Source organism: Gobius niger (genome assembly GCF_951799975.1).
Source record: "Gobius niger genome assembly, chromosome: 16".
Classification (NCBI taxonomy): domain Eukaryota; kingdom Metazoa; phylum Chordata; class Actinopteri; order Gobiiformes; family Gobiidae; genus Gobius; species Gobius niger.
This window is the reverse complement of record NC_136867.1, coordinates 17272065-17288086: the sequence shown is the minus strand read 5'-3', so window position 1 is coordinate 17288086 and position 16022 is coordinate 17272065. Positions and strand designations below refer to the sequence as shown.

The 16022-nt window shown below is 40.4% G+C and overlaps 2 protein-coding genes across 2 annotated transcripts; both read left to right on the top strand.

Annotated features, from left to right (window-relative positions):
* Positions 1 to 809: 809 nt before the first annotated feature.
* Positions 810 to 2289, top strand: nat8 (N-acetyltransferase 8). The gene is made up of 2 exons (XM_079574091.1): positions 810 to 944; positions 1574 to 2289. Exon 2 carries the CDS (start codon positions 1583 to 1585, stop codon positions 2249 to 2251), a length of 669 nt encoding a protein of 222 aa, XP_079430217.1. The 5' UTR covers positions 810 to 944; positions 1574 to 1582; the 3' UTR covers positions 2252 to 2289.
* A 1333-nt stretch (positions 2290 to 3622) lies between these two features.
* LOC306975873 (deubiquitinase DESI2-like) lies at positions 3623 to 16022 on the top strand. The gene is made up of 7 exons (XM_079573669.1): positions 3623 to 3824; positions 4311 to 4447; positions 5167 to 5262; positions 12062 to 12134; positions 12973 to 13066; positions 13148 to 13289; positions 14686 to 16022. Exons 1-7 carry the CDS (start codon positions 3761 to 3763, stop codon positions 14926 to 14928), a joined length of 849 nt encoding a protein of 282 aa, XP_079429795.1. The 5' UTR covers positions 3623 to 3760; the 3' UTR covers positions 14929 to 16022.

Here is a 16022-nt window from a genome sequence, read left to right as displayed (position 1 = left end):
ATTTATTTGAAACATTTTTGCCTACTTCTTTCATTCCGACTTTGCCCCTTTTACGTCACCCCATTAAATCATCTACCTCAAAGCAGGTTCAATTAATATTTCCCCCAGCATTCATTATGTGTCTTATTTCTCTCAGCCATGACTAGGTTTAGGGCAAGAATAACCTGTCTGTTGTTTGACCTTCAGTGCAGGATGGTTGTTTCTTATGTAAACAAAAAAAAAACCACACACCGGAGACTGTTGTCAAAACAAACCCTTCAACCTCCTTTAAATGTAAAAAGGTTTATTCAATCAAAAGTTTTTTTTTTCCTCTCTGTTATAGTTATGTACAATTAGCCAGTTGTGTAGATTTTGCTTTTAACATGATTGACACATAACTATTCTGAAGTAGCAATTCATTTTCTAACTAATAACCAAATAAAGCTGGAGTAGCGGAATGAACACATTTTTCCACCTAGACTCATACATAAGTTGGCTGAGCTGAAAGGAAGTGCCTGGGGTGAGGGAAGCCAGAGCAGACTTCTTTGGAAATACTGAAGAAAATATGAATAAAGGGCTGGAAATGATCAGCCAATCAGTGACAAAGTTAGCGATTAGGGTGCGTTCAAAGACCAAATATTTGTAGGAACTTTTTGATCAGTGCAGCTTTTCATCTCGGTTTAACGGACCTACTGAATTATATACGCACAATTATATAAGTTGACCTCAATGTATTACCCCCCGTTATAAATACATATAGATGATCTACTTACAAAGTGGCTAGATGAAAATGTCTGCCATTATAAAATACAGACTTTTTCCCCCGCATACTGTGACTGCAACGTGAACGCACCTCAGAAGCTCAGCGAGAGAAGAGGACGAAATGACACAATTTTGACTTTGGACATCCCCTTGGCCCTTACATCAGAACAATCACAACCTTGGATTTTAGAACATATCCAGTGGTATGTTTTGTGTTCATCTCTATCATTGTTAAACCTTATGATTGTGAGCTTCTTTATGATGCTAACGTAGTAGCTAGTTGTTGTGCTAATCATCATCATAGGACTTAACTCATTGTACGCAAAATATTTGTATACTTTTACAACTCTTTTGGAAAGAGGACGTTCAGACCATGTATTAGTTGTTGTAACTATCAAGGGCGACTGGTCAGAAATATGAGATTTATTTTACAGTTTTTGAAGTGATAGTGTAGTTTTGCCCGAATGTCACGTGACTGTGATTTGATGAATGATGCCCCGCCTTGTTTTATCGCCATTTTTGCCACAGTTTTGTTAACTTTACTTTATTTATTTACCAAGCAACTGGATCAGTTTTTCTAGATGCCAACTGGAGCATTGTATAAATTGTTTAGTGGATGTCTGATGATCTCTTATTTGAGATATTGCTCATGGCATACAATCACGTGACACGCACAAAATGGTCCTGAATAGTTATTTATTTGCAGAAGTGTACAAATATTTATTCCCTCGAGAACAAATCAATGGAATAGATCCAATTAATATTCTTTGTTGTTTACGCTGTGTTAATCGTGTAAAAGATCTTCATTCTGTGTTTTCTATGTTGAACGCAGGGCGTTGCCATGGCTGCCAGTTTCCAGATCAGGAAGTTCCAAGATGAAGACTCCGAGGCGGTGCAGGAGATCTTCACTGTCGGGATGAGCGAACACATCCCCTCTTCTTTCACTCACATTTTAAAGCAGCTAGTCACCCAGATGGTGCTGATGTGTGTGTTCTGTGGTTTGATGGGAAGTTCGAAGTCCTTCATTTTACCCATCCTGGCCGTCACACTACTTCTTGCCGCGACCCGTCAGCTTGTCGTCCACACGTGCACCGTGTACATCGAAAACTCACTCAAAAAGGATTTACTCAGCATCTCAGAAACCTACCTCAAGCATAAAAATTCATGCTTTTGGGTGGCGGAAGCGGACGGACGTGTTGTGGGCACAGTATCTTGCCTCCCAAATGAGGACGTGCCCGAAGCTTTGGAGCTGAAGCGCTTGTCTGTCCGGCGAAGTCACCGCAGAATAGGTATAGCCAAGGCCCTTTGTAGGACGGTGGCCGACTTCACCCGGGACAGGGGATACGCAGCTGTCATCCTGTACACATCAGTGGTCCAAAGAGACGCCCAACACCTCTACGAAGACATAGGGTACAAGAAGACCAAGGAGTTTGTAGCGCCACAGTTAATTGCCAAAATAACTAACTTTACCTTGTTTGAATACAGGCTGCAGTTCAAAGAAGATGATTAGAATTATGAAATCGAGACAAGCTCATTTATGGGATATTTCTGGTTTTTTTTTTTTTTTTATCTAGATATGCAGCATTGAGTGTATAGCAGTTTCTTAATTTGTAAAGTCTGATGTATCAAGATGGTTTTCACACACACTCTTTCAGATCCCAAGGGGCAAAGCTGTTTCAAAATAGTGTAATTCTGTCTCTTAACAAACCAAATTGACCCTATCTGGTAAAAGAGGAATAGCCAGAGGTGCTCACTGGGTCTTGCAGGGAATGCAGGAAAGGATCAATCCGAGACACATCTGGTTGATCCTGTTTGTTTTTTGATAATGCAATACACAAATCATATCAATCATATTGTTTGGGTCAATGGCATTTGCATTTGCATATACTGTATGTGACTAAACAAATGGCAACATTACGTGACTTATGCATGAGATTAAATAGATCACTGTAGTGACCTCATGCGCAGTGCCTGTTGCTGTGAAGGTCAAATTAAATTACAGATGAATGCAATGTCACACCACACCACTGCAGTTCAATTAATCTTGGAGCAGAGCCTCCATTTTGAGCCCTTTTATCTGTCCATACCCACTTTTGTGACTAGCTTTGAACGGGATTGTGTCTGGGTTAAAGCATAACTCGAAAGGTTGAAACCCACATTAACTATAGTGATGATCTGTTAACTTGTTTGAACGGGGAGTCACATAACAATACTCCATAATCCACATCTAGTGCTTCGTTGACTGTTCCCTTCACCCTTTGATACTTATTTCTATCCGCCAGTGTAAAAATCATGGATAATGTGCAACCAGGAACATCTGGTATGTTCCTCTTGGTAATTTTTTACCAAATTCCCTTTAAATCTCTGTCCATCAATTCTAGTCTAATGTCTAATGTCTTACGTTTTGTTGATTCGGGTTTTGTCATAATTTACATTGTCATTTTCCGAATAAAAAAGTGGGTTATTTGTTTATTCTGTACGTCCTATATTTCCCATGTTTTTATATGGCTTTGTTGTAAAAAAAAAAAAAAAAAAAAAAAAAACAAGAAACAAAGATTATGTATCTGTGTTACATAAAGTAGAGACGACTTCTACTAGTACATAGCCAGTATTTCTACCACTATAAGCCTATTGTTGATGCGATTGGATTGAAAGAATAGCATAAAAACAAATACACGATATGAATGAAAATATATACTAAAAAAAGAGTCTAATCTAAAACAAGGAGTTGTAATATCCATGTATAGGCGGCTACATTAATGCATAGTCTAGTCTTAAAAAAATATAAACCAGAAAAACACAGAAATTGTCTTGTCCTTTTGTATCGCTTTGAAAATGAAAGTTCAAACTGCAGTTCCCTCCGTGTCCATGAGGCGGCGCCACACTCACTCCCTGACAGAGCGCAGCGCTGCAGTGTACATGCGTAACAGGACAAAACGAAACTCATGTGTTCGCCTTCAGATAAATAGTTAGTGTCCTATTTTGAAAGACTCTGTTTTATATAGATTTATTAGGCAACATGAACGGGTCCTTGCCCTCTTCTGATAAAGCGGTGGATATTAAACTAAAACGAGGGCCCGCAGGTAAGACAAACTTTAGCAGGGCTAGCTCAGTGTTAGCATTTGATTTAGCCACGGCAAAAATCATCACAGGAAGGCTGCAAGCTAGTTTGGAAGTCAACTCTCTTTACCACGAGGAGCCAAATGGACAAAATCTTGCAAAATATCAATTTTATTAAGTTGCCAACGCTGTATGGTTTTTAGATTACACATTAATTCACTTTAAGTGTTGCATGATAGATGGGCACAGCCTAGAGCAACTTCCATGTTGGCCTCCCACGTTTAGAGTGAATACATTTTTGAAATTGGTACAAGTTTGTTTGTGTAGTAGATAATATTATGTAACATACAGGTTCAGAAGTTTTTGTTAAACTGTCAGATGCCTAACTTGTGAGGGCATTTAATCTGATTGCCCTTTGAGCCATTGAGATAAAAGCTCGTCTTCTTCTCCTGAGGCAAATAATACGATTGCTGAAGTATTGTATTTGGAAAACATATCTTTTTGTTTAGGTTTGGGCTTCAATATAGTTGGGGGCGTGGACCAGCAGTACGTGGTGAACGACAGTGGCATTTATGTATCTAAAATTAAAGAAGATGGATCCGCTGCGGAGGACGGGAGGCTTCAGGAGGGAGACAAAATCCTGGCGGTAATATATCTTCCTTCTTATACGTCTTTATTGTTGTTGTAGGCGACTTTTCCTTGTAAGTTTGTAAAGCGGATAGTGATTCCGCCGGGTGGACAGGGCTCATAATGAAGTCAATAATTAATCAAACCAGTATTGTGGCAAACAATTGACCTTTTGCAAAAGCCCCAAGAAGCCCGGCAAGAAGTGGAGTATCATAGTGAGGGAGAGGTGCGTGTAAGTGACTCTTTTGTGGTGCAATAGCAGTGGGATATGATCCAGATTGAGGCAAAATGGGGTACAATGTGCAGTGAAGGAGGAGGGGGCACTTCAACCATTGGGGCTAAAGGACCAGTGTGCTTTAGGTAGTCGGAAAATATCCCTTAAATGCAACCATGGTTCTTTTCTCATGTTAATCCAATATTGATTGAAATACAGCCAGTCTGGGGTCTCCCAAAGCACGGCCCCTTCTCCGCTGGCTGTGGAAGAGAGAGAGACACCCCAACCAATCAGGTGGACAAGCAGCATCAGGGTTAAGGTGCACAACAAGCTACAAGAAGAAGGGAGCCTGGACTTCCTGTAGCACTTTGAAACTAAATGTGTAAACAGCTTTTTTGTGACAATGTCCAGCAATGACAGATAATGACACTTTTGGCAAATGACAAGACGAGTATTAGCTCTACTAGTTACTAATATGTCTGGTAGCAACTGTTTGGACTGAGGTTTTCCATTTTTCCTTTTAGATAAACGGAGTGAACCTGGAGAACCTGGCGCATCGTGAAGTCGTGGATTTGTTCAGAACGGCGGGTGATGATGTTGAACTTAGAGTGGTCAAAAAGGTAATGTGAAAATGCTTTTGGAGTAATAGATTTTTCCAAAAAAGCCATTTGTGGGACACCGTTTAAATGCAGTTTTGAATTTTCTGTTGCAGTCCTCTGGTTACACGAATGGACCGTTTGGCTCACAGCCTGACCACGACTCTTCCATGTCGTCTCTGGGACTATTCACACTCGTAGTAGCAGGTGTTGCTGTTGCTGCATTTATTTACTTTCGAGGCAGGCAAGTTAGGCATCCATTTTAACTTTAGTGTTTAATTTTTAAGATCAAGATTGCTGCAGGCCAAAGACGTGACAAAGAATCCTAACTCTAGTTGTCTGGTAGTCACGACTGTCTGATGAGTTTGTCCATGTCAATAGTGGATGATTATTGGTAGCTCTTTTGCACCTTTCCAATGCAAAATTATGTTCTCTTCACACAGAGGTTACTTTACTGATGGGAAGTGGAAAAAACGATGACATTCCTGCTGCAGAGCTGAGCCGGGCTAAGCTTTTCTGGCAGCAGTTTATATTTATGTTTTTAAAACAAAAATCAAGTATTGTTTCCTACTAACTGAGCTAAAGCCATACACATCCATTTTTGTATCTAGAGAAATTGTCGGTTACTGCTTATCTTGCTCCTTATAGATATATCGATCAAATTAAGACCATATATTTCCAAATCAGGTCCATTCCGTAGGACAACCAGGATTTGGCCAGTGATTTATCTGCTGAACCTCATCAAGTAAAGCTTTCTATGCAAAATCATACATATTTTTACTCCCAGCTTTTCCCTCCTAATGTAGCTACTGCAGAGCATATGCCTCCCTGCATGAGGTGAATAATGGATTTGGCAAAGGCAAATCTATGATAAGTCTCCCCTTTTTTTAGTAAATAAACAGTATTTTTGCCTGGGTGAGACATAGCCAATGCACTTTTATGTATAGACTCTGGGAATGATTTTCATTTTGCACTGTTGAACAAAAGACAATAATGGTTACATTTAACAGCAGGACTGATCTACAGTGTAACAGATGGAGTGCCTTTTTTCCGCCTAGTCAATACTCCTATTTTTGTTGCTCCAGAAATGAAAATCTATACGATCTATAACACTAAAAGCCTATTTGTTTTTCCCACAGAGATGCCAATTTAAAGCAATAGGACATTTTCACAATATAAACATTTGACATTCTTAAACTGGTCTGCCATAGACATCAAGTATTTATATGTATTAAATAAAAACATATTTTTGGCCACAGCAGCTTTTGTAATACATATAAAATGCATGAATATTTTCCAAGTAAAAAAAAAAGCAAAGCTGCTAAACTTTTAGGATTCTTGTGAAGGTTTTTGAGGCATTGTTGATTTCAAATTTAAAGGGAAGAGCTCTCGTCACTCTTGTGTATGACTTATACTGCAGCTTTGCTTTAGTCAAGTCTCTGTCTCTGAGCAGCTATAGCCGCGTTTGTGAAGGACTTTTTGCATGTGCCACAATCATACCTGTAATGATAGATGAGGCTGCCCTCGTCTCATGATCACTCTGCAGCCCACATACGAGATATCAATGTCTGTAAAAACTGCTGCTTCACTCAAATGTGTGGATATGTGCACTAGACCAGAAATAAAAGAAAGATTATTAAAAGCACTACTTCAGTGTGTTGACATTATTATATGACCCAGTGTAATTATAAAGTTACGCATGTTCAGATATCTAGTCATTGTGAAGTTACTTGTTCCAGTCAAAAGTTGATAAACTACTTTAACCCCCCCCCCCAAAAAATAAAAAAAATAAAAACTGATATAAATAGGCTACATGCAGAAGGCTTAGTTGGTTTTACTTTTATGCAGAGGTGAAACTAGTAATACTCCTTAGAAGTATAACAACGCCACCCAAGAAGTGACTTCCTGTTTTGATCCAGCACGCCAAAATAAAAGCACACAGCTCGTCTCATTGATTAGTTCAGCGGGTACTTGCAACATTACAAGAATATAATTAAATGCACACAAGTGTTTTTTTTTCTGTTAATAGTTGGACAGAAGGAAAGTTGAACTAATGAATAAGATGGTGCTTTTATTTTGGTGTGCTGGATTGGAACAGGAAGTCACTGCATTGTTATGATTTGAAATTATGCACAGAGTCAATTGGTTACACTTTATACTGCAAGTGACTTCATATAAAAATTAATAAAATTTGATTAATTTGAATTTGAATTAACTTTCTTGTATCCTAAGTATCATTTATGTTTTTCTTAATTGTTATTATTGAAGTTTCACTAATCTTGTCAGTATTGAAGTTGAGTAGTATTTTACTTTATCATTTTACTTGAGTAGCCTTGTTATTGGGGGGCTATTTTTTTTTTTTTTTTACTTGTCGCATACTTGTAACAGTAAGTAGCCTAGCATTTACTATTACTATATAATATTATGGCTGTTTTACTGTTTTCCTGCTTTTACGCACACACTGACCACATTATTTTTAACTGATTGTTTAATGTCATGTAACATAATGTTCCGATCTAAGTTCTCATGTTCCACAAACACATAGGCTTTAAAATGCTGGGTTTGGCGGCAGAGGGGGGCAGTAGGCTACACCTCTAGCGCGTCTCCATCAGCTGTGGTCGGAGGATGTCGCTCCGGAGGCAGAAATGATGTAATCAAAAAGCTTCATCTGACACAGAGGCAGCGCGAGGACAGCTCAGCAAGAAAGACGAGGATTACCGTCGCTTTTGGAGGGGACTTCTTCTTCTTTGGTCTGTTTTATCCGCGTATCGAGTCGTGTTTTGTTTTTTTGCTTTTTTCCCGGAGCGGGGGATGTGTCGGTGGTTCGCTGGTGCTGGATGCGCGTCAGTCTGGGGGTTTAGTAGCCGGGGATGCTACTCCCACTCGTACCGCTGCTCATCTCTGCGCTCTCGGCTGTGATCGGTCTCCATCCTCCGCGTCAAAAAATGACCCACACCCCGCCTGCCTCCACGACACCAGACCGCCCTCCCTGCCCTTTCTCCCGCCGACTTCTGGGCTCCTGCACCCCGGCTCTCCACACTTGTAGGCCGTTTATGTCCGCTTTGGATCAAGTTACCTCCGTGCGCAAGTGTGATTTCTAGCAGCGGTGGTCGCTTCACACAAAAAATAACCACATAACCATTTTGTCCAACCTTTCTTGTATTGTTTATACTGTGGACACATTGATGGCGTCGTGACAGCTCGCTTTGTGGACGTTTGAGGGCTGTGGTGGATCCCGCGGGGGACATGCCCAGGCTGTACCGGGCGATCAGCAGCTCTCACGCCGCCTCCCCGGCAGCTGTCCGCGGCTTGGCCTGGTGACTTCAGACCGCTGTTGTGGAGGAGCTGAAAGCAACGCAGAGGGCAGGACGGTGGCCTTTCCAGCTCAGGTCTAAGCCATGGCCAATGAACCTGTCATCCTTAATGTGTACGACATGGTAAGGAGCACACAAGAGGACGCTCTCTCAGTTAAATCCATGTTTTCTTTGCCAGATGTTTTCATTATGGCAGGCAGTCACAGCTGGGCCACGTTCACACTGAAGGGAACAGGGCTACACATGAGGGCTATTGCATTAAATCAATGGCTGTTTTCTTATGTCAAGTGTGATGACATTAGCCTACCTCTTTTTGCAAGAAAGTTGTCCCAAGTTAGAGATACATTTTTTTTATTTCACATAATGATCCAATCTATTTAGAGGACTTTTATGGGCAAAATGGGCAAACCAGTAACACCATTGCATTATGTATAGCCTTGATACTACCATTTATATATGTTATCATCCACTGTATGCTAAGTGTTACATTTTCAGCTATAGGCGAATTTGCTGTGGCATGACATTCATAACCACTTTGAGTTCAGTCACTGTGAACGTTTCGGCCTGTGTTTCTGTCAGCAGAAATCACACATGAAATACACCATTGATTTTATGAGGTATGCTGCAAGACGAGGGCATGGGCCAAGGACAAAGCAACAGTGTTTTATAGTATAGTGAAGGGAAACCATCACAGAGTATTTGAATTTGACTTCACTATAACTTTGCAAACCTCGTGTTAAATGCAAGACTTAAGTATTTACGGATAAATTATCAAGGCGATGTTGTGGTTCCAGGCCTGATGAATTCAGGATTTCACATCAGGAATGGTATCCAGCGTGAAACTTTTCACAGTGTTATTGTTTGCATTACTGTGAGAGAGTAACTTTTACAAAAACATTAGGAAGGAGTTTGGATCTAAACTAACTTTCGATGCTTTGTAAAACACATGTAAAAGGTTTGTTGCACATTTTTGGCCCAATGGGCAGACTCCAATTTGCCACTACCTCTACAAACAGGGTATGAATAAAGCTTATATTTCTGCCTAAAGGATTTCACATCAGGAATGGTTTCCAGCTCAAAACTTTTCACAGCGGCGTCCGTGAAGGACAAGTCTACTCTGTGCCAAGACTGTGCACTATTAGGCTTATTGAGTTGAGATAAAACAACATTATTGATCCAAATGAGGGGGGAAAAAAAATTCCCAGAAGACAGTTGGAGATGGAAGCCAGTGTTCAATACTTGCACTGCAGAGGACAAACTGTTTTTCTAAAAAATGTTCCCTCCTGTAGCTTTTGACAAGTTCCTACAACTTTCACTCTGCTGTGTAAATGTCCTGTTGGCGCTCACATGATGCACTCAGTCATTCGCAGCTCTGGACAAGGATCCCATTCAGAGACCAGCACTGTCCCGTATTACGCAACACATTAGCCTACTACCAAACCTCAGATTCAGTTCATTGACAGCGAGATGTGTGTTCCTGTGATATTGCATGTACCCCTCAAGGTCCTAGATCAGGGGTCGGCAAGTTTGCGTCGTGGAGGGCCGGTTTTCATCATTGCCAAAACACCCAAGGGCCGAACCTCAACATTGTAGCCTATAGTAAACAACTATTTTCTGCAAATGCCAATGTATTACATCAGCGGTTCTCAGGTGGCAGGGCTTTGGGACCCACCTTTCCCTTCGGATGACATGCTGAGGCCCCAAATAAAACTGTAATTTGTCATATATAATATAAAATATAGTATTTTCCACACAAGTTTTTGTTGAACAAGCAGTAGATTTCCCATTAAGGCTGAAATTATGATCAAAACAACCCAATAATATTCATTAACGGACATGGATGGAAAATATTGAATATAAGTTCCCTATGGACTCGCGACCCACTGAAAATGGTTCCGTGACCCACTTTTGGGTCCCGACCCACCAGTAGAGAATCACTGTTTATCATTATATATCACCAAGCGGGAAGTTCTGACAGGACATTAAAATACTGACACTACTCCTCGCATTTTAAGAGTACTTCAACAAGTATTTGATCTTATTTGCATATTAATATTTCTCAAAATCAACTTGAGGGCCAGAGGTTCTGTGCTGGAGGGCCAGATTTGGCCCCCGGGCCTGACGTTGCCTACCTCTGTCCTAGATTATGCTTTATTCAGGCCTTTTAAAGTTGCTTTGGACAATATAAAATTAGTTTTGCATTAATACACGGGTCGAACTGGTGTCACTGTGGGACCCAACTCTCATGTGTCGTAATCCTCCAAAAAAAATCTAATATAACATTTTGTTACTTGGACTTTTTTTCCACAGTTCTGTTGATTCAAGCATTGATCAAACAAGCTGATTCTCAGAAAAAGATTGTTAATTAATGCTAAGGTTATGGTACACTTTATTGGTCCATGTAGGAAAACTTGTTGTCTGCATTTGACCTATCCTCAATGTCACTGGGGCAACCTGTAGGAGCAATGGACAGCCAGCATAGGCCAGCACTCGGGGACCCATCTCCAGATGTGGAACCAGACTGATGGTCAGGATCACCTGGCTGGAGGATTAACCTATTGTACATGTTTTTATTGGTAGGAGAAACCTACGCAGACATGGGGAGAACATGCAAACTCCACACAGAAAGGCTTGAACCACGAGCCCTAACCGTTGCGCTACCGTGAGATCTTCAAAATTCTCAACTGTTAATGCTACTTAATGCTCCTGGACATGGTTAAAATGTGAATCTTGGTTTTATGTGTAATTCACATATGTAATCGCAGTTCTTTTCAGCCTCTAAAGTAAATATGCATGAGAAGCTTTAGGAGATAAAGATTCGATCAACTGCAATGCAAATCAATGTGACTGTAGTTTGTCCAATGGTGCATGCAGTGGGTCTACGAGCCGCAGTCTTCGAGGATAACTGTGGGAGGTATTGGCATGCTACACGCTCTTACAAAACACTCATCTGATCAGCCAAAGGAAGAATAATGTTGTAGCTTATAGACTAAAAGCTTTGTAATGTCCAAGCACTCGCTACCAAACCTCATTTCAGGAGTTTCCTTTTAGGTATTTTTTGTGCAAAGGCTGAAGGACGGTGGGAGTAGGGGAGAGGTCCTGCTGGAAACCTGAGAAGGCCATGTTGTTGACAGTGAATTGATTGAAATGCATTTTTATTGCATTGCTCCACGGCCGGAAATGTCTTCTATAATTAATAATGGACAGATGGAGCAGCCATTTTCCCCCCTCAGGGCTGTCTGGTGGTAGACTGGGGGTGGAGAGGAAAGGTGTGGTCTACAAGAGGGTTGGCTTTTGAAGTCAAATAAATAATAACAGTATAGAATGAAATATTAATTATGATATCATATACCATTATTGCTAGACTTGTTCACAAAATCCCCTCCATCAGTTCAAGTTTAGGGCTGGCACTTGGCTTGTAACACCATTGAAGCTGATTTACAGGACATTAATGAAAGATATGGCAATGATAGGCGCTAATAAATTTCTGTCTTCTTTTGTTTCTGCAGTACTGGATAAACGAATACACCTCTAATCTGGGCATTGGCGTTTTTCACTCAGGCATCGAGATCTACGGCAGAGGTGAGATACACAGCGACCAGGATCGGGCTCCTGCTGCTTCACACCGACGCGATTCGAGCTGATAAAATATGGCATTGTGCTCCTAATAACGTGACCTCCTTTCTCTGAGTTGAGTCACCACTGAGTCACACTGGTCTATAGTAATGTGCGTCTGGGTTGCAAACACTACGGCAATGGCATGGCAAGATTTCCTATGCAATAATCGGCATCATCATTCAGTCGTCAGATTTTGTTTATTTCTTCTAAAGATTACAACAACGGCAGTCGCCTATGTCTTAGTTTTTTCTATCTGAATTATCACATGTTTTTTTGTTTTTTTCTACAGCATGATTTAACGGACATTTGTAGAAAAGTAGAAATATATCACTACTGCCAGCTTTCAATGCTTGTATACAGATACAAAGCTATTTTGATATAAAGAAACAAATAGCCATTTTTTGTCCCGACATCCAATGGCCCATATAGGGTACACTCCATTTTGCCATTACCCATACAGACAGAGTATGAATATGCATGCGTACATATTGTAATAGGCCACTTGATCATTACCTTTTATTCGATGGCTTCCCTCCTCTCATCTATAATATGAAGTTTCTAAATATAAATACAACATTAATCTTTATTTACATGCACATTAACATCCATCTTTCCCGAATCCCAGCCTCCCACGGATCCCCACTGTTTTCCCTTACGCAGCTGTAACGCTCTGTAATTAGACTAATGATTTAAACCCACGGAGGCACCCATTAATTACACGCCTCTGTGTAATTACTGTTATTCTGTGCAGCATCCAATTCAAAACGCTAACTAACCTACATCTTTGTTTGGTCCCACACAGAATTTGCATACGGTGGACATCCTTATCCTTTCAGCGGCATCTTCGAAATCAACCCTGGCAATGCTACCGAGCTGGGAGAGACGTTCAAGTTCAAGTAAGTGTGCGGGGATTTGGCTTAAAGTTGCTCGGTCATAGTGGTAAAAATACTTTCTTATCTGTTTGTGCCTGTGAACAGGGAGGCCATTGTTCTGGGCACCACAGACTTCGCAGAGGAGGACGTCGATAAAATCATGGAGGAGCTGGGCAAGGAGTTCAAAGGGAACGCATATCACCTCATGCACAAAAACTGCAACCATTTCTCCTCCTCACTGTCAGAGGTCAGTCTGATAGAACGGTTTCACATACTTTATAAGCACAGGTACTTTTGTGGGATGAAAATTACCCTTAGTACCACAATGTAAGTAAGTAAATGTTTAAGTCTATTAATTTTGGGTAGCATATATCTGTCTTATTAATGAAGAAGAGATACTGGGTCTATTTTTATATATTATTATATTTTTATTAAACTGAAAATTTGTTTGTGTCCTTAAAAGCAATTTATGTCGCCTGCAATCAGTGGTTTATGAATCTTACTACAATCATAACTCATCCTGGGTAGACATGATACCATATCTCAGTCTTAGAATCTTTAGAATTTGGGACTGAGCTTTAACTCTACAAGGCCTGCATTAGAACTAATTAGGACAGGCTGGGATTTTTGGAACTTGTGGAGAGAGAGTCCTTTTTATGTTTATTGAGTGGTTTTTTGATCTGGCAACCAAAAGAAGGGTAATTCTACTTGCTGGTTGGACTTTTATATCATACATCATGTAAGTGTGCTCATTGTGAGCAAACCTGACTCATTTTGTCATTTGCCGATCCTGTGGGTGCTGCCTGGCTCGAGCACCTGCCCCGGGTCCCCCAAATCTTTGGGCACGAGGCGAATCTGCCCTGATAACAAAGTGATTTAATAGATAGCCTGTAAAGCACAAGAGCGATCTCTTTTCTTTTCTTTCATGTCCATATTGAAGTGCAATGCAAAAACATAGATATAGGCTAGTACATAGTTTAGTTGTTATACCGTTTGCGTAGCTCTGTAAGGACAGCGTCCAGTTTATAATCAGGAGGTTGTGAGTGCGAGCCAGTTGATGGTCTATGATGGTTTAGTCGTTTGACATGATATCCACTGGTAAACAAAGGCAAAAATATGCCTTGTGCCCGATTATTGTCACAAGCACTATCACTGATACTTGTTATTAATTCTCTTTCATTTGTTTCTATTCTTATGATCCAGAGCAGTTTTCCTCTTTTTAAATTATCACTCTCAGCTGGTTAAACAGCTCAATCCTGACGATTTGCTTCACATTTCTGAATGAGAATAAATGAGCTCAGTCAGTGTTGAGGGAGATTTTTTAGGCTCACTGCTGTAATGCTTTTTCACCACCAAATGGCGCGTATACAATGAAGCCGATCAACACTGTGTGATACAGTGTGACACAATCTACCCATCACTAGTGTATCCTACCTTGATGGGAAACTATTACATGTGCTTGGGAATATGGTATACTGGCTTTGCTTTTGGGAAATCCAGTGCATGAGATTTAAACAGAATCTTCATTGTCGACACTTTGTTTTGGTAATAAACTAGACAAAAACATTAATGTAACAGTATGCAGCATGGGAATACAAATAAATACCTCTCTGCTAAGTTTCTCTATATGATCTGTCTCTCAGTTGCTGTGTGGGCGTGAGATCCCTCGCTGGGTGAACCGTCTGGCCTACTTCAGCTCGTGCATCCCCTTCCTCCAGAGCTGCCTGCCCAAGGAGTGGCTCACACCGGCCGCGCTGCAGAGCCACATCAGCATGGGCCTCCACAAGGAAGACCAGAACGACTCCAGCGACGATGACCCCAATTCTCCATCGGGGGGCGCCGCAACAGGGTGCTCTTCTCACGGCTGCAGGCACACCAGGGTCTAGCCCACACTATAAATACTGCTACACTGAACCGTGGGACCTTCATTTCTACTGGCCCAAACAACCACCTGACCTCTGAAACACAGGAAATAGCTGCTGCCAGACACTTTGGACAAGCCATGGCCTCTGTTAAATGACACAAGGCAAACCTTTTTTTTTTGAGCTATGAAAAATGGCTCGGACTTGAAATCAGACTGCTATGAGTTTGTATTTATTAATTTTTTTCCATGGAGTTTAAACCTTTGCCAGCCTTGTCCCTGCCTTCAAAGCTGTTTTTCATACTAAACGACTATCCTAAATCATAAAAATGTTGGGACAATGTATGAGAACAATCAAAACAATTAGTTCAGAGTAAAACATGCAACATATCAAGTGATTATTTTTCTTTTCTTTTTTTTACCATGTAATTAGAAGAACTTCTTTAGGTTTGGAAGGGCGACATGCTTTGGTTATGCCGTAATAATATGGAATAATTACAAATTTCCTGTATATCCAGTCAACGCTGAGGTATTGCCAATATTTTTCATATTTTTTTTGTCTCGATTTTTGTTGTGGCCATTACATTTAGAATAAGCTAGTATTTTTCCAGACATTGTAAAAATTGTCAACAAAATGCAATTGTATGTCTTAACTCTGTTTTTAAATCTGTGTGATAGTCTACAAGAGACAGCCTGAGACTGTTCGTAGTAGGAAAACTACCAGGTAAACTATTATACATTTTTTGTTCAATAGCCTTGATGTGGCCTTCAGTTGAAAGTTTTCATGTTGGAAGTTTCACGTTTCTTCTTTTACTTCTGCCATTTTGAGCGGTAACTTTAGAAAGAGGATTTGACTGCTCCTCAAAGTCAGAATGAGTGAAGAAAATGTTGCATGCTGAAATGACTTGATAAACAAACGTACTTAAAATTTCCCTTATATTCCCATGGTGCAAAAAACAAGCAGCTACTGAATCCAAGAATAATTATCAAAACATTTGTCATTATTTCAACAAAACAATTTCAGATACTTGTAGGGGCATTGTATGCTATGTAGATTTTCAATTTATTTTTTAAATGATTGAATTTTCCTGCTGCCTGCATTTCTTTGGTGAAAGAACA